This window comes from Silurus aristotelis (genome assembly GCF_946808225.1).
Source record: "Silurus aristotelis genome assembly, chromosome: 1".
Classification (NCBI taxonomy): Eukaryota; Metazoa; Chordata; class Actinopteri; order Siluriformes; family Siluridae; genus Silurus; species Silurus aristotelis.
Genome location: NC_139574.1, coordinates 34,006,620 through 34,025,608, shown reverse-complemented (window position 1 = coordinate 34,025,608; position 18,989 = coordinate 34,006,620). Strand labels below are relative to the sequence as shown.

General features: G+C 38.5%; 2 protein-coding genes across 7 annotated transcripts in view; both read left to right on the top strand.

Moving 5' to 3' along the window:
- shc1 (SHC (Src homology 2 domain containing) transforming protein 1) overlaps positions 1-9,586 on the top strand; it is a 37,317-nt gene extending 27,731 nt beyond the window's left edge. For all 6 annotated transcript variants that reach the window (XM_083537179.1, XM_083537180.1, XM_083537183.1 and 3 more), the window contains 11 exons: positions 246-316; positions 1,041-1,104; positions 2,090-2,209; positions 3,634-3,687; positions 4,022-4,073; positions 4,337-4,463; positions 4,806-4,965; positions 5,470-5,527; positions 5,648-5,761; positions 6,674-6,906; positions 7,121-9,586. In XM_083537179.1, coding sequence (XP_083393305.1) covers positions 246-316; positions 1,041-1,104; positions 2,090-2,209; positions 3,634-3,687; positions 4,022-4,073; positions 4,337-4,463; positions 4,806-4,965; positions 5,470-5,527; positions 5,648-5,761; positions 6,674-6,906; positions 7,121-7,249 — 1,182 coding nt within the window. In that variant the 3' untranslated portion in view covers positions 7,250-9,586. The remainder of the gene's footprint in view (positions 1-245; positions 317-1,040; positions 1,105-2,089; positions 2,210-3,633; positions 3,688-4,021; positions 4,074-4,336; positions 4,464-4,805; positions 4,966-5,469; positions 5,528-5,647; positions 5,762-6,673; positions 6,907-7,120) is intronic.
- Positions 9,587-11,498: 1,912 nt separating this feature from the next.
- Positions 11,499-14,998, top strand: lenep (lens epithelial protein). Its single transcript, XM_083540241.1, has 2 exons — positions 11,499-11,971; positions 14,558-14,998. Exon 1 carries the CDS (start codon positions 11,673-11,675, stop codon positions 11,937-11,939), a length of 267 nt encoding a protein of 88 aa, XP_083396367.1. The 5' UTR covers positions 11,499-11,672; the 3' UTR covers positions 11,940-11,971; positions 14,558-14,998.
- The last annotated feature ends 3,991 nt before the right edge of the window (positions 14,999-18,989 follow it).

Below are 18,989 nucleotides of genomic sequence, written 5' to 3'. Positions count from 1 at the left end.
AATGGTGACTCGCTATATTACGGTTTAGTCGATGACTAGCATTAATCTGTAATTATGTTTTGTCTTTTCTGTTTGCTTTTTATTATTATATCTAGGTGTATACCTTTATGTTCAGTAAGACAGGAGCTGCTGTTGGTATCTTAGATGCTGTTTATCGCATCTCTGTGCTTGGTTTTTGTGTGGGTAGATACAGGAAGTGGTGTGGCCTAACATCGCATTGTGCGTTTTTCTTCTCCTTCCTGCAGTACATGGGCTGCGTGGAGGTGCTGCAGTCAATGAGGGCGCTGGACTTCAACACCAGAACTCAGGTTACCAGGTAAAACCCGCCCTCGCGTTAAAACCTCTTGTTTTCCGTCAAAGGGACGAGGCTGGTTGTATGCGCTTTCGCTTCAGACGCGCTGCAAACCTGGCGGATAAAAGGCTCTCCTTTAATTAAATATTAATTGCCTGCTCTCATATGCCTCTCCTCTGTCGTGGTGAAAGGGGGAGGAATCATGATAGAGAGAGAGAGAGATGTCTTTTCTCTTTTAATTTCACTTTTTATGCCCTCTGCTGAACTCATATGTGTGTGCTTGTATGTGAATGAAAGAGAGGAGGCATTCGAATGCCATCACTCGTGCCTTGCTGCCACATACTCTTATTATAGAAACATCTGGAAGCCTCTGGAACCCTTGCGGTTTCTCCTATTTTGTTTAGTCGTCTCTACCATTTGCGCGGCTCTATAGTTTGTGCGTCCGGTTCCAAAGAACGGCTGACTGAATAAACCAGGCTGTTTTAAAATGCAAACATGATCCTGTTTAATTTATTGAAAGGGAGAAAGGAGTGTGTGTGTATGTGTGTGTGTGTGTGTGTGTGTGTTTGTTGTGCGTGTACTGTGTATGAGAGAGATCTAATCTAATTTTGTGCAAGACTGTGAAATCTGGGAATGGAAAAAAAAAAGCCTTGATGGAAAACCTTGTCTAATAATCTGATTAACACACACACACACACACCCATTGCCTGTGTTTGTGTGCGAATAACTCTGCATGTCTGTGTTTCAGAGAGGCGATCTCAGTGGTGTGTGAGGCAGTACCAGGTGCCAAAGGAGCTCAACGCAGGAGGAAGGTATTCAGCGCTAAACTGATATTCACCCGGCATTTAATCACCGCTCACTTCTCTGCACTGTGCTGATACAGCAGCCGACACGCACACAGTCTCTCAGTATTGGACAAGACTACAAACCTGTTCTTCGGAGTCATAAAATACACGTAGCATGATTAAACTATTGTAAAGGCAAAGGGCACGTCGATTGTCCATAACAGTCGGACAGAATAAGATTCATTCCAAATAGATCTAGAATAGAAACCTCGTTTTCTTTTTCTCTTTTTGTGCTCTGTTCAGAGTTTGTTTTCGGGGACAGTCGATTCATCTGTGCACTTTTATAGCACCGACTGCGACATTTTTGTGGCGTCCAGGGTCTGACCCTTTCGACATCCAGCACGAGAGAAAGAGCCAGAATGTGATCTGGAAACTTCCAGAGCGATTTCTGCAGCTGTTTTTTCTTTTTTTTTTTTTGCTCTGTAATATTTACCACTTTGTTTTTTTCCCCCTCCTAATTAATGAACCCGTCCTACATTTAAATCCATTTATTGTGTAAGTTGTGTAACTTGCATGAAATCTATTTATCTTGATGTTGAGGGAAAAGATTATAATTATCTCGTTAACAAGACACAAACGATGGCAGATCTTTCGCCTCTTGGAAAGCGTAAAGATGCAGCTTAACCCCAAACTGTTCTAAAGCGCTGACTCTGGAGACGCCTTCCAGAAATGCACCGTAAACAGGTTCTCGCTAAAAAAAAAAAAACCCTTTGCCGTTAACCGTGGTAATGTACAGCGTCTGCCATGCAAGTCCCTGTGCACATTGTTACTATAAAAAAACAGGGTTTTCGAGTGACCGCATTAATATAAAGCGTGCAGCTGCAACACAGTTATTGTTCAATTTGTGCTATCGTGGAGCATCTGACAAAGTTCTGTGGTGTAGGTGTTAATAATTGTTTTTCGATTCGTTTTTTTTTTTTTTTTTTTTTTTTGTCTCTCTGTCTGTCTCCAGCCGACATCTCGGTCTCTGATCTCCATCCTAGGAAAGAGTAACCTCCGGTTTGCTGGAATGACGATCAACCTCACGGTGTCAACGAACAGCTTAAACCTACTGACAACCGACTGCAAACAGGTCAGACAGTAGACCGAGAAAGATCAGAAGGGGAAAGCCAGCTAAGGACCAGAAGTGGTTTTCTCCAGCAAGGCTACACTATATGAACAAAAAGTTTTGGGACAGCGGATTTTTCCATCCATATGTGCTTCCTCCCCAAACTGTTATCTCAAAGATGCAGGCACACAACTGTGTATGATGTATTTGGATGTGGTAGTTTTTCCTTTCACTGAACTATGAAACTCAAACCTGTTCAACATTAACCCTTGTGCACATTGGCTGAAAAAATCCAAAATCCAGTGGAACGTCTTCCCAGAAGGGTGCAGTTTATTACGCGTTGGTATCAAAAAGTTTCGAGACTAGCTCTGTTTACAAGAAAGCACTTTTATTTATCTCTATTTACACACCATCACCTTCAAAATAGTCCCCTTGCACAGCAATACAGCGCTCCAGCAAATTCTGGAATGCGTCCCGCAAGTGTTCTTTTCGAAGCGTGTCAAGCACCTTCTGCTATTCGTGCCGGATTTTCGCAACGGTGCCAAACGAATACCTTTATCTTCAGGCAGAGGCCGAAACCAAATCTTGCGAGAGAGATTTCCGGTGAGAAACTCGCAAGCGAGAAGCTCGGTATCCGAGTGCGCACGTGGTCAGAATAACACAGGACGATGTCTTTTGGCACAACTTATGAAGGTCGGCGCTCGCTGTGACTGTGTGTGCAGCCTTGTGCTGCCACCTGTTGGCGTGGTCCATAATTGCCGTGTCTTGGAACTTTTTGATACCACTTCGTATACCAGCGAATGGGGACTACACGTGTAAGGGAGTCCACAAACCTTTTTTCATATGGTCTATGAGAAAATAATATGTAAAAAAAAAACAACAACTATGATGAGCCTCTAATTTGTGACAGCAGAATTGAGCTTTCTAGGTAGGCCTGATTGTGTTTAGATTGTGTTAATCAATATGGCAAATCCTTTGTAAGTGAAAAACAAGTTCAATACCGTAATTCTTGTAGTAATTATACCTTGTGGTGTTTACGATCTAATGAATGTCAGGTTTTAAACATATGACGATGATTGCGCAGATATGCATGAATGTAGCTTCACTATTTTCACCCATTCACTCCTGAGCAAGGACCTGGGATGAGTGTAATCTTGAGACAGAAGCTGATTGAATGTCTGTAGTGTCTCACTTGTCGTTGTGAATCATACATATAAATGGATGCCTCTGATGCTTAATGTCTGCTATTTTAAACCCCAGACTCCCTACACACTCATTGTGTGCTGTTCTTTTTTTTGTTGTTGTTTTTTTTTCCCCCTCCCTCCCTGTTTCTATATTGCCACTTTCACCTCTCACACGTTTTTTGTTTTGTTTTTCTTTTTTTTTCTTTTTTTTAACCATCACCCCATACTTTCTCCATTCGTCTTCACCTTTTTTTCTCCCTGCAGATTATCGCCAACCATCACATGCAGTCCATCTCTTTTGCATCAGGAGGAGATCCAGTGAGTCCCACATCCTTCACTTTTGTCTTTTTTTTTTCTTTCCGTGCCCATCTTTTTTTCTTCTTCCTGCATCTGTTTCTCTCGTTTTGTACCCATTTGTGTCTCTTGTCCTGCCCCTGTGGTTTGAGCTCATTCCTGTTTGCTCATATGTAGTTTCCCTCGATCTGGACTCGTGATGAGTAGATCTTCTTGCACCTTAAATTGAACTTTCTTTTCTGACTTTTCCCCTTCTTTCTTTTATTTATACTTTCTGAAAAAGAAATCTGTCTCAACATAGAGTAAGTTCTCTACCCGCATCTTCCTCTTCATCCTTGTCTTCCTCTCTTGTTTTTAGGATACCGCAGAATATGTAGCCTACGTAGCCAAAGACCCTGTCAATCAGAGAGGTATGTTTAAACTATTACCTGTGATCATTTCTTTTCTGATACATTTTATTAGCAGTTTTTCAGCTGTATTTAATAAAAAAAAAAAAGACAAATATGACTTCTTGAATGTATGTGTGCTGATTACTAAAGGAAAAAAAATCATAATCAAAATAAATATATATTTTTTATTATTATTTATTTTGTACGCTAGCAAAATCACAATGTTATTTATATTGTTGCACAGCATTTTGTCTCGATCCTGCTCTGACTTCCTGTGTTGATAGCGTGTCACATCCTGGAGTGTTCTGAGGGCTTGGCGCAGGAAGTGATAAGCACCATCGGACAGGCGTTTGAGCTACGTTTCAAGCAGTATCTAAAGAACCCCCCTAAACTCGTCACCCCACATGACAGGTGTGTGTGTGTGTGTGTGTGTGGTTGAGAGGTTGTGTATGTAAGCACAGCGTTGCTCTTTGTTGCTGAGATGGATGGTATACAGCTGTCTTTACAGCTGCATATTTAAATCATGATTGTTTGTTTATGTAACTCGAATATGTGCACAATGAACAATTCCATTGTGTATTGAAGACACTGAAATCTAATCTAATATTATTATTATTGTTGTTGTTATTTATTTATTTATTTTATTTTAGAGTATGCTTATTAACCCAGTGGCTACACAGAGAGTTGAAAGCAGTTTAGAAAACAGAAATGATGACTAGTCCTGCTAAATGAATCTCTCCCTCTCTCCCTCAGAATGGCTCCTTTTGATGGCTCAGCATGGGAGGAGGAAGAAGAGGACTTTGCTCCTCCCATAGATGTTCCATACTATAATAATTTTCCCGGAAAACAGCCACCCCCAGGAGGCCTCGTGGACATGAGAACTCGCCCTGGACACAGCACAGGAGCCACAATCGTGAGACCCTTTTCGACCTGTTTGATGCCTTTCTGTGTTTTCATGTAGACTATGAGAATAAGTGTCATTCACTTAACAGCTGTAGAGAGGCTATATATTCCATCCAAAGCAAGACTTAAAAGAAACAAGTATGTACTCCATACATCTTTACACCTAACTAGGGGGGAAAAAAAGGGTAAAACCATATTCTTAGCAGAGTCTTACACAATGTGCAGCTGACTATAGTTGACTTCCAATAGTTTGTACTACTACTACTGAAGCACACGGACAGTTTCTGTACTTTTTCCTTCCATTTTCCCAGTTACTGAACAGCGCCCCACAGTGGTGACTAGCGTGAATGTGTTAAATGGCTAATTAGTTTGTTCTTCAGCACATGATTAAAGCTAGGGGGCACATTAGTACCATGTTGTGAATGTCCATGATTTTATTCCAGGAAGGGCAAGACTTAACAAAATGACGGTAAGCTTTCGCAACCTAATGTGTTGTTTCTTTCTGTGTGTGCAGCCCTATGGCCAGCCTGGAATAAATGACATCCATAAGCAACCTCTGCCTCCACTACCAGGTCAGTATATGTTCCATCGCTTTTGTCCCCTTTGCCATCAGAATGTTACCTGTGCTGAAAGCATCGCTCTAATGAACAGTACTACTTCTTTTATTTTCTCTTTCTTCGCATCTCATTTAGTGGGAGCTAAAGACGGCGGTCTGTTCGACGACCCGTCATATGTCAATGTCGATAAGTCCCGCCCCCAAGCGGCCGCAGCTAACGGAAGTGCTCACAGAGATGCGTTCGACATGAGTGAGTCGAATTACCTTTAAACACTGAGCTCCTGATTTTGATAAATTTTTTTGGTAGTTTTAATTTATAACCCGGATTAGAAACGAGTATATTAGAGGGACCGCGCATGTAGTGAGGCGCGACTAAGATGGTTTAGACATGTGCAGAGGAGGGTGGAAGAATGCTGAGGATGAAACTGTCAGGATGAAGGAAATGAGGAAGACAAAAGAGGTGTGGTGAGGGAAGACATGCAAGTAGTTGGTTTAAATGAGGCAGATGTAGAGGACAGGGCGGGGTATGGAGACAGATGATCCGCTGTGGTGACCCCTAACGGGAGCAGCCGAAAGAAGTTGTTTAATTTTATGAACCATTCATCAGCAGGATCTGTTGTACTTCTTGTGAATGGGGTTTACACCACAGCGCTGCTGAATTCTCAAATCCGATTGGCCGAAAGGTGCTGATTTGACTGTTATGACTGGGCGCCATATGATCTAATAGTAAACTCTAATAAAAGCGAAAAATTTAATATATTATTTGTTACTAAGCAAAGGAAAGCAGCTGATTGATTGATGTAGTTAACTTTTTTCGTCAAGACATTTATTTAACATTTTATGCATAGATAGTGTAACAGTTTCCGTAGCTAATCAGACCAGGATTCTCTGCATTATTCGCGTTATAAACTTTAAGATATATTGAAAAAAAGCATAGACTGGTGAGGAAACGAGTGTTTAGTGGTGCTATAAGTGAAAACAGAACTTACTTGTCTTGGACATTTCACAACATTAAATGTAACTACATGTATGAGGTGTCAAGTACATTTTTAAATGAATTTAATATTAGTAGTAACAGCTCCTTACACCACTCCATGTTCCGTATATTCCTGTTAAAGCACACCGTCACGTTTGATTGGTTGTGTATTGTGCGTATTCACAGAGCCATTTGATGATGCCCTCAGCGTGTCTGGCACAGTGCCCCCTATGGCTCAGCAGCTACAGAGTGAGCCCTGGTTTCATGGACCCCTGAGCCGCAAGAAGGCCGAGAAGCTGCTGAGCAAAGACGGCGACTTTCTGGTGCGCGAGTCGAGTACCACGCCAGGCCAGTATGTGCTCACAGGCCAGCAGGGAGGCCAGCCAAAACACCTGCTGTTGGTGGACCCAGAGGGAGTGGTAAGAATGACTGATTTAAGGAGGGGCATGTTTCAGCTAGAGGGGGAATGGGTTGGGGGTGGGGAAGTGAAAATGACCTGTCAGAGCTTTAATCATTACAAGCCATGTGTTGATGGGTTATGAAATTTTTTTAGTATTTCTAATGTAATTATAGATAGTTTATCAGCTGAATTCGAGTTCTGTCTCATGCGCCGTCTTTCGTCTTCGTTTCCAGGTTCGTACCAAAGACCATCGCTTCGAAAGCGTCAGTCACCTGATCAGTTATCACATGGACAACCGGCTGCCGATTGTATCCGCAGGAAGTGAAGTGTGCCTGCAGCAACCAGTGGAACGCAGAGCCTAAGTGTCTGCCACATACACTGTTCTTCTTCTGCCATGGTGTCTCCTTCCTACTCGAACTCTTGTAATTAGATGTTTTTTTTCCCCAGAGATCGTCTCACGTTTTGTTTTTTGCAGAGAGGATGAGCAACCAAAAAAAAATAAATAAATAAACGTGTGCTCTGTATATTCTCAGTCCATTTTGAAGCTTCGAAGCGATTGATCATTGGACTCGTGGACCAAGAGAAATTTGCAGACGTCAGATTAAGCTGTAAGGATAAATACAAGACTCCAGTGGGTGGGAAAATGAGCCAAAAAAGAAAATCTGGAAAGACTCGTGTATGGTGTGTGTGATTTCAGAGTAACATGTCTAAGCATTCAGTGGATGAGCTGAGCTCGGTAAAACTCAAAAGGTCATGTGCTGCAGAAGAGAAGTGAAGGGAATGAGTGATTCGAAAGACTGGTAGTTTGGATGCATTTATTGATTGATTCATTCTCAGAGCACCGGTGTGTAAAACATGATCACGCAGAATCATTGTGGACAGATCTGACACAGCCAGGCACTGATGCTGATGTCACACGTGTCATGGAGTTTGTGTGTGTATATATATATTACATTAGCGGGAACCACTTGATTTGATAGATTTATTTCAATTAACACACTTGTCAGAATAGTCAAGATTTAAACAGGTAGACCAATTCTAAGCTTGAAACCTGCCATTCTGGTTTATACTGGTAATAAATTATTTTACCATTTGGGAGTGTTTCAAGGCAACGTATCCTATATGCAAAGAGAAATAGATGATATACTGTAGATTATAGATATAATGAAGTAAAAAAAAAAAAAACTTTCACCGAAATGTTGACCCCAGCAAGGATTGGATCAAAAAAAAAAAAAAAAAAACACAACACCCATTCCATCTGGCAAGAACGGACGGAAAGATACTGGGATCGGTTATATACAGAGCTTAACAAGACTCAAAAAAAAAAAAAAAAAAAAAAAAAAAAGTACCATATTAAACGAGTCATATTCTGTTGTGGTGATGTCATTCTTTCGAAAGCATCTGTATCATGAACTTTCTGTTTTTTTTGTTTTTTTTTGTTTTAAAGCTGTATGTTTGACGTTTTTCTCTGTGTTTGCCTGGTTCGTTGTGTACTTGATTTGAAATTCAAGAATAATGAGAGTCCAAAAAAAAAAAAAAAAAACGAAATCTGACACTCTGTTGCAATAGGATAGTTCATATGAAACATTTGATCAACTCTGCCCTATAATCCTGGAAGAGAACACGCCCCATCTTTTCCTGTTTTTATATTCCTGTTTGAATTGTGCCTTTTCCCTCAAAACCACATCATTAGGATGCAGTCGGAGTAACGAAAACTTCGTCAGCGTTCTCAGTCCAGAGCGTTTTCTTGCTGAAAAAACGCGAGTGTAGTTCGGTTCGGTCCAGGTTTTATTCGATGACAATCTCTGTCGATTTCTTGCACATTCTCGTTATCTTGCTGGTAAATAATGCTCATGTTTTAGTGCTGTGCCATGACTTATTGAACCTTCTAGATATTGTTTGTTTCCTTTTCTTGCTTGTAATTATATATATATAGATATAAATAAATATAGATATAAATATATATATATATATATATATATATATATATATATATATATATATATATATATATATATATATATATATATATATTTCCCCCCTCATAGATGTAAGTGTTTATAATACTTGTATGCTTTACCAAGATCCAGGCTTGAATAAGGCCAGACAGCTCTGTTATGAATGTCTGCATCGATTGAAGAAACCAGGAATCCTATTAAAACAACGGTGATAGTGAGTTTTACTGCTTTTTATTGATTTGCAGCAGGGTTTGAGTTGATTTCCAAATGTACCACTCAAGTTCAAAGATTTTTTTATTATTAGGCAACCAGAATTGATGTGTGACTTCTTTTGTGTTCAGAAAAGTAACTTAGAGGGTCAAGTGCAGACTTATTGCGACAGTGCTTTCTTTCTTTCTTTCTTTTTCTTCTTGTGTGTGTGTGTGTGTGTGTGTGTGTGTGTGTGTGTGTGTGTGTGTGTGTGTGTGTGTGTGTGTGTGTGTGTGTGTGTGTGTGTGTGTGTGTGTGTGTGTGTGTGTGTGTGTGTGTGTGTGTGTGTGAATTGTTGTTGTTTTTTTTTTTTATGTATTTTGCATTATCTTGGCCAAAGGTTTATTTTGCCTTACAAGAACAATTTTTTTTCTGTATGCTTTCTTTTTGATTTATTTTAATATGCCTTTAATGGTTTCATTTGGGGGAAAATAGATGTTTACATATGTATCTGGAACTAAAGATTGCATATATAAATGCATTATCAGACAATTCAAATGAGTTCAGTGTGTTTTTCTATCATTTGCACTGCGTTGTCTTTCTCTTCTTCACATTTTATGTGAGCTACAGTATCTGCACATTATTGTACCATTTTAATTTCTCTGTCAGCAAATCACAGCGCCCTTTTTTTTGAAAATCGGGGCAAAACTGGATGAATATTGATTTATTTACCGCTTGATATAAATGATCCTTAATTAAAGAGTCGTATTTTTAGGCCTCCCACATACCTATTTATAATAAATAAACACCTCCCATATATATTATGTATTCTGTGACCGGTGAAGTAAGTAACACTGATTATCTCATCAAATTACCTGTTACTGGGTTGGATATACAGTATTAAGCAGCAAGTGAACATTTTGTCCTCAAAGTTGACGTGTTAGAAGCAGGAAAAATGGGCAAGGGTAAGGGATTGAGCGACTTTGACGTGGGCCGAATTGTGATGGCTAGACGACTGAATCAGAGCGTCTCCAAAACTGCAGCTCTTGTGGGATGTTCTTGGCCTGCAGTTGTCAGTATCTATCAAAAGTGCTCCAAGGAAGGAGCAGTGGTGAATGGACAGCAGAGGCATGTCCATTTTATATATATTAGGGGTGTAACGGTACACATATTCAGACCGAATTTTCCGGTACAGGGTTACGGTACTCGTGTACTGAATGCAATCCTTTTTATGTGCAGAACGTAGGTAAAATCTGAGTTCCCCTCAGGAACGCATTAAGTGGTGGACTGTCAGTTTGTTTAGGCTCTTTAAATGCATTTTTTAAAAATTATTATTATTAAACTTGAAAACATGCACAACAATGCCAGGGGTATAAAAATAAACTAGAGTTAGCGCAGTGTCACTGTGGCTACTCACTCCGTCCTGGAAATAAGAATTTTGCGCATGCATGAAAATGCTAAAGAATCCATAGCGTTAGCCGCTAGCCACTTCCTCTAGCGCTATGGATTCTTTAGCGTTTTAATATCCAGTTTCAAGAATTTAACTTAAAAGGAGAAAATCCTGACAATTCCACATTTGGAGAATTGAGAGTGAATGAATGAAGGATGGAAGGAAGGAATGAAAAAGTTTTTTAAATTTAAATTTATTAAATTCTCCATTTATTAAAATTGTATTTAATCAATTGAATTAAAACATGTATTACAGTAATTTGATTGATTTTATTAAATTTTTTTATGAAATAATATAAAATATATTTTATTTTTATATTTTTACCAAGCAGAACCATAACCAAAGCACCTAACCATTTTATTTTAAATTGTAGGACCTTATATAGACAGGTGTGTGCCTTTCCAAATAATATCCGATCAATTGAATTTAACTCAGGTGAACTTCCATTAGCATTTTTTATTTATTTATTTTTGAGTATTATATTTATTTTAGGCTAAATCCAAAATGTATTATTTTGGTGCCAATAATTCTGAAACCGGTCTGGAAAATGTACATTACAAATATTTTTTACAAAGTGGTATCTCCTCAGGCTCAGCTTTTCCTGAAAATGGCTAATAATTCTGGAGTTGACTGTATTATATTCCTGTTCTCGTGTGTGTACATTTCTTCCGTTTCAAACCTGCTCCTCACATCAGAAGGACAGAACAATGTGAGTATTCAAACTCACTTTTGCACGAGTCAGGAATTGGATGCAGTGGACGCACCAATGACGCCCATAAATTGCTTCCTAAATCACATTAGAACAAAAGGCACCGGTTCCAGTGGAGGCAGAATAGACCAAGCATGTGTTTGGGTAAATTATCGTTTTGTTTTATGTGTAGAAGGTTGTGGGTGGGGTGTGGTGGGGGGGATGTGAGGCAGGGGATTCTGGATAGTTTCCCAGCACAAAAGATGAGCTAAAGATACACAATAGGGAGATTTATAGGTTTAATGACTGTACAATATAATGTGGGAGAAGCGTAGAATGTGCCTGGTCCACTGGTATGTTCCAGACCTGAATATAACAGAGACTAAAAGAAAGGTAAGGTCATTTAGAGACTGTCTGTGCAGGTAACAGCTGCTATTGATAGGTGAAGAAGAAAGTCACAAAATTTGGTCCCACTTTACAACGACAAGCTGGGGAACTTTATGACGCAAATCCATGGTACCCTCCGCAACTTTCTTGCCCATCACTTCCAGTCTTCGGTAGACAATCAGCACAGGATGCATTCTCAGCGCCCCCTGGCGCAGGCAGTACCTCCCTCACTGGGCCAGAATCTGAGAGACCTGGCGTACGGCTTTGGCCATGGAAAAAACCTGCTGGGGGGAAACATGGCCTATGCTGTGATTCAATCTCTAAAAGAGTGTTTTTATTTCCTGCTCTGCTGCTGGTGCATCAAAGAGATCCTGGATTGAAACACAGAAAAGAGAAACCCAAGACAATACAGGTATGTGAGGGCTTTGTTTTTCTCCTTTTCCTTTTTGCTTTTTGCTTTTTTAATAGCATAATGAGAATGATGATAATAAAGGGTTGCCTTCTGCTGAAGGCAATAACATGCATAATACCAGTGTAAATTACATTTCTATAATGAAATCTGAAATATTAAGCCATTGTAAGAAGTTAATTGTAAAATATACAGTGAGGAAAATAAGTATTTGAACACCCTGCTATTTTGCAAGTTCTCCCACTTAGAAATCATGGAGGGGTCTGAAATTGTCATCGTAGGTGCATGGCCACTGTGAGAGACATAATCTAAAAAAAAAAAAAAAAGAAAATCCAGAAATCACAATATATTATTTTTAAACTATTTATTTGTATGATACAGCTGCAAATAAGTATTTAAACACCTGTCTATCAGCTAGAATTCTGACCCTCAAAGACCTGTTAGTCTGCCTTTGAAATGTCCACCTCCACTACATTTATTGTCCTAAATTAGATGCACCTGTTTGAAGTCGTTAGCTGTATAAAGACACCTGTCCACCCCATACAATCAGTAAGAATCCAACTACTAACATGGCCAAGACCAAAGAGCTGTCCAAAGACACTAGAGACAAAATTGTACACCTCCACAAGGCTGGAAAGGGCTACGGGGAAATTGCCAAGCAGCTTGGTGAAAAAAGGTCCACTGTTGGAGCAATCATTAGAAAATGGAAGAAGCTAAACATGACTGTCAATCTCCCTCTGACTGGGGCTCCATGCAAGATCTCACCTCGTTGGGTCTCAATGATCCTAAGGAAGGTGAGAAATTAGCCCAGAACTACACGAGAGAAGCTGGTCAATGACCTGAAAAGAGCTGGGACCACCGTTTCCAAGGTAACTGTTGGTAATACACTAAGACGTCATGGTTTGAAATCATGCGTGGCACGGAAGGTTCCCCTGCTTAAACCAGCACATGTCCAGGCACGTCTTAAGTGTGCATAGGACCATTTGGATGAAGAGGAGTCATGGGAGAAAGTCATGTGGTCAGATGAGACCAAAATAGAACTTTTGGGTCATAATTCCACTAAATGTGTTTGGAGGAAGAAGAATGAAGAGTACCATCCCAAGAACTCCATCCCTACTGTGAAGCATGGGGGTGGTAGCATCATGCTTTGGGGGTGTTTTTCTGCACATGGGACAGGGCGACTGCACTGTATTAAGGAGAGGATGACCGGGGCCATGTATTGCGAGATTTTAGGGAACAACCTCCTTCCCTCAGTTAGAGCATTGAAAATGGGTCGAGGCTGGGTCTTCCAACATGACAATGACCCGAAGCACACAGCCAGGATAACCAAGGAGTGGCTCTGTAAGAAGCATATCAAGGTTCTGCCGTGGCCTAACCAGTCTCCAGACCTAAACCCAATAGAGAATCTTTGGAGGGAGCTCAAATTCTGTGTTTCTCAGTGACAGGCCAGAAACCTGACTGATCTAGAGAAGATCTGTGTGGAGGAGTGGGCCAAAATCCCTCCTGCAGTGTGTGCAAACCTGGTAAAAAAACTACAGGAAACGTTTTACCTCTGTAATTGCAAACAAAGGCTACTGTACCAAATATTAACATTGACTTTCTCAGGTGTTCAAATACTTATTTGCAGCTGTATCATACAAATAAATAGTTAAAAAATCATATATTGTGATTTCTGGATTTTTTTTTTTTTAGATTATGTCTCTCACAGTGGACATGCACCTACGACAACAATCTCAGACCCCTTCATGATTTCTAAATAGCAGAGTGTTCAAATACTTATTTTCCTCACTGTGTGTGTATATATATATATATATGCTGTTAATTATCTGTATAAAAAGGTGAACTATCTGAAACTTAAAATCATCAATCACTGTCATTATAGTCATGTGCTGCTTGTCATAATAATATATTGCTCTGACATGAATGCAATATAATACTATTTTAACAGAGATTCATCAAGGAAATAATTAAAAGCAAATGATCACCTTGGGTAATATGCAGATAATTTGCATATGTTCTTTATTTCTGCACATATGCTACCTAGAGCCAGACCCATTATCCTCCCCCCCCGGACCCTAATCCTGTTTATTGTCCAGATCTGGAAAAGTATCTTAAATACTACACCCACATTGGAGCCTTGGCATTGCATTCTATTAGCTTGGGTATTTCACCAAGTTCCAAAGCTGGACCACTGTCTTTTTCCTACAGACTGCTTACTTTGCACATTTCTGCTTGTTTAAAAAGCAACTTTCACTGTAGAATTTTATTGAAATAGGGTCCTTTCAATGAAAGAGGCCAGAAAAACCCATATTTGGGCGTATCTCCACCCCCTAAGATTATACAAATTTGTTTAGATTGTGACTGTTCCACTAGATGGAGTTCTAGTAAAATAAAGGCATGATTCCGAAGGAATATCTGGGACTGTCAGAGAACCACTGCAGGGTTTTGAAGCAAGATCCTCAGCCAAAATTGCTTTGATTGTAACTCTGCTTGTCCTAAACAGTTTACATGCTTTTAATTTGAAACAATGTTCAATTAATCCAAGTGTATAAGTTGAGCTGTGTCTTTGGATTTCTGCTTCTTTTCCAGTGTCCCTGATTGAAGTGGTCTCCAGCCTGTTCTGTTAAGCAGACCCATCACAGAGGGCACTGAACATGACATAAAGAAAAAGGCCTCCCTGTGCACAGATCCAAATGCAATACTTTTAGGGTTTGTGCTAAAAGAAATGATGATTCTGAAGCCCTTTCACTCACCTGCCGCTTCACGTTTACCTGCTAGCGCTATCCATAGCATATAACATCTATTAACCAGCAATGGTGAAGGCTGTTCGTTCTTTCTCTGAGATAAGCCAGCTGCATATTTTCTCCACAGATGCTCATGATTGGCTAGTGTTGCTCTAATTGAGGCTCCCAATCTGAGAGCACAGCCTCTTCTCCAGTTACAAATGGCTGTGGTAGCATCAGGATGTAAACTTCCTAACGCCTAGTGATTATATTGTTTAAAAAAAAAAATTATAATAAAAAAAAACAAGACAGCAGCTTGGCCAGTCGTTCATTTAATCATTACTTTTGTCTCCCACACAATGTCATAACGTATACGCAGAGCATACATTACTGTCATAAGCTATAAAACATGCACAATAGTAATGTACAGAGTATATGACAAGATTATTTTCTATTTTATCCACAGTGCTGCTGTTTTACCACTGTATCACTGTGTTTTACAGATCAAATATACACGTTTTAATATTTCAACTCCCATCGAATTTAGGATATGTCTGTGCTCCATATATTCTCGTGTACTATTTTCATTCCAATCTGTTCTCATTCACTATAAAGCGGACACCATGTAGATAAAAAAAAAAAAAAAAGATTTATTGCACAATAATAATAATAAAAAAACTAAACCCAGCCAAAATATTTGGAAAAAGACCTAGCAACAGAAATATGGATATATAATGTTAAATTACTCTCCTTTATTGCATATCAATTGTATCATGACAGGGATTTCGGATTCATTTGCAACCATGCAAATGCAATCTATGGTTTACACTGAATGGTACTAAAAAGTACATCCAGTCCGCAGCTGTTCTGTGAGGAGAAAAGCAGACAGAAAGACTATGGAAATTCAAATCACCACTTTTTACAACTGTGGTAAGCAGAAAACCATCTCAGAATGCAAACCAGTTAAACCTTGAGGTAGATTGGCTATGAGACAACTTTACATTTACAATGATGGTGTTTACACAAGGCCTTTTCTGCTGGCCTAAACACAGTAATCATGACTTACATGACTTACGTTTTAGGAAATGTTTCCATGAATATGTATTAAAATTATTCTTAATGGTCTATTCTCTTTATACACTATATTGGCAAAAGTTTGCAGACACCTTGTCATAAGTGTAGTATGTGCTTTTTGAGCATCGCATTCTGCATTTAAATCATGTTTTCGTAATTAAATAGTCCACCAAGCCATAAATTAAGGGGTTTATCAACTTTAAACCCACTGTATATGCACTATATATGCAAAATGTCACTTAGATTAAAAGCACGTATGCAATTAGTGACAATAAGAAATGTGTGTGTGTGTGTGTGTGTGTGTGTGTGTGTGTGTGTGTGTGTGTGTGTGTGTGTGTGTGTGTGTGTGTGTGTGTGTGTGTGTCTGTGTGTGTGTTAAAATATATATATATAGATTAAATATATCAGCACTAGGAACATTTGTTCACAAGCTCAGTGCAAACTGTGCCTCAGGCTGGTATTTGCATAGACTGGTCTATTATACCACGTGAACTTGTTTTCTCTGGCTTCTTTCTCACTTAAAAGATTTGGCACCCACACAGAGTGGCATAGAGCGTGCATGGTGCCCCGTACTCAATCCCAATACACACAAACACTAAAATAACTCTATTGCTTTTACATTAGATCCCATGGAACAATAATTAGCCTTGTGTTCTTCTTATATATCCTGTGACATTTGCAATAGTGTGAGGATATGCTTTGAAGGAGCTTTTCTAAATGCTGTAAAAGTAAAAAAAAAAGATAGATAGTACAGTTTCACAGCAACAGAATGCAGTTTAGCATTTACCAGAAGTGCAAAAAAAAGGCAGCCTTGTGCAAACCCAGAAGCGCAGATAATATGTAAATATATGTACCACAAGCAAATATAAAGGTTATGGGTGTAGAAATGTGCAGACACTGTTGAGCAAGTACAGTAAAAAAATATGTATGTATGAGAGGGGAAAATTAAATTTTAAATGCGTGTAAGATGTGTGTGCATCACAATATGAAAAGCAATATGGGATATGTACATTTATAGTATGAGACAAACATTTATCTTAATAGATATGTACATTTAAAGTATATATGTACAGTTACAGAATGAGAAGTACATTTTCAGTATGAGATATATACATTTACTGTATGAGAAATGTACATTCACAATATGAGATGTACATTTACTGTATGATATGTACGTTTACAGCAAGATATATTTACATTAAGAGTGTGAGACATACAGTTACAGTATGAGGTATGTACATTTCAGAATAAAAATATGTACAGTATTTTATATGTACATTTACAGTATGTGACAAACATTTACAGTATGAGAGATGTATATTTACAATATGTGAGATGTATATTTACAGTATGATATATGTACACTATGATATATGTACATTTGCAGTATGAGAGATGTATATTTACAGTATAATATATGTACACTATGATATATGTACATTTACAGTATGAGTCATACATTTACAGTATGAGAGATGTATATTTACAATATGTGAGATGTATATTTACAGTATGATATATGTACACTATGATATATGTACATTTACTGTATGAGACATACATTTACACTATGGGGTATGTAAATTTACAGGATAAAAAAATACAGTATGTGACAAATTTACAGTAGGAGAGATGTATATTTACAGTATGATATGTACACTGATATATGTACATTTACAGTATGTGACAAATTTACTGTAGGAGAGATGTATATTTACAGTATGATAAATTTACACTATAATATATGTACATTTACAGTATGTGACAAATTTACAGTATGAGAGATGTTTTTTCAGTATGATATATGTACAGTATGGTATATGTAGAATATCCAGTATGTGTCATACATTTACAGTATGAAACATACATTTACAGTATGATTATATGTACAGTATGATATATGTGCATTTACAGTATATGACATAAATTTGAAGTATGAGGGATGTATATTTACAGTATGATATATGTACAGTATGGTATATGTACATTTACAGTATGTGACAAATTTACAGTATGAGAGATGTACATTTACAGTATGTGACAAATTTACAGTATGAAAGATGTACAATTACAGTATGTGACATACATTTACAGTATGAGAGCTGTACATTTACATTTTGATATATGTACAGCATTATATTTTGTACATTTACAGTATGAGATGTTCATTTACTGTATGAGATTTGTATATTTACAGCAGGAGATATGTACATTGACAGTATGAGCTGTATATTTACAATATGAGAAATGTACATTCACAATATGAGACATATTTACAGCATGCAATATATTTATTTACATGATTAAATATACGAGATATGCACATGTACAGCATAAGGCACATTTAAAATATGAGAGATGTACATTGCATGTACAATTGTGCCAAAAGATTACACGATGTATGTACAGGTAGTATTCAGATATATCGAAGATAATCTAGAACATATTATGAATTTACAATGATATATATTTATAATTATATTATATTACATTTACATTTGCATTTACATATGTGCTTTGACTCTATAGCAATGATTAAATCTACACTGGTACACTAGATTACAAACTTAATATAAATATAACTTTTGAGTTCTACGAAGCAAATTTGGAAAGTGCTAATTTAAGTGTTTCAGGAAGAGGAAGGTCTTCAATCGACGCTTGAAGATAGCCAATGACTCCACTGTACGGACATCTAGGGGAAGTTCATTCCACCACCTCGGTGCCAGAACAGAGAAGAGCCTTGAAGTATACTTTCTTTTCATTCTGAGAGAAGGTGGTATAAGTCGAGCAGTGCTGGAGGATCTCAGACAGCGTGGAGCAGTGTGAGATGTGATGAGGTCTCTGAGGTAAGATGGTGCTGGTCCATTTTTGGCCTTGTAGGCAAGCATCAGTGTTTTGAATCTGATACGTGCAGCTACTGGAAGCCAGTGAGGGGAGTACAGCAGTGAGGTGATGTGGGAGAACTTGGGTTGATTGAACACAAGTCGTGCAGCTGCGTTTTGGATCATTTGCAGTGGATAAATAGGTTTCAGGGGAAGACCTGCCAGCAGAGAGATGCAGTAGTCCAGTCTTTAAAAGACAAGAGACTTAACAAGCACCTGAGCAGCCTGTGTGGACAGAAATGGTCGAATCCTTTAGATGTTGTAGAGAAGAACTCGATAGGAACAAGCCACATTAGCGACATGTGGGGAAAAGGACAGATGTTTGCCAATAGTTACACCAAG

What these genes read in the sequence shown, in the direction of transcription:
- lenep (XM_083540241.1), top strand. Translation starts at nt 11,673, where the DNA reads ATGACGCAAATCCATGGTACCCTCCGCAACTTTCTTGCCCATCACTTC.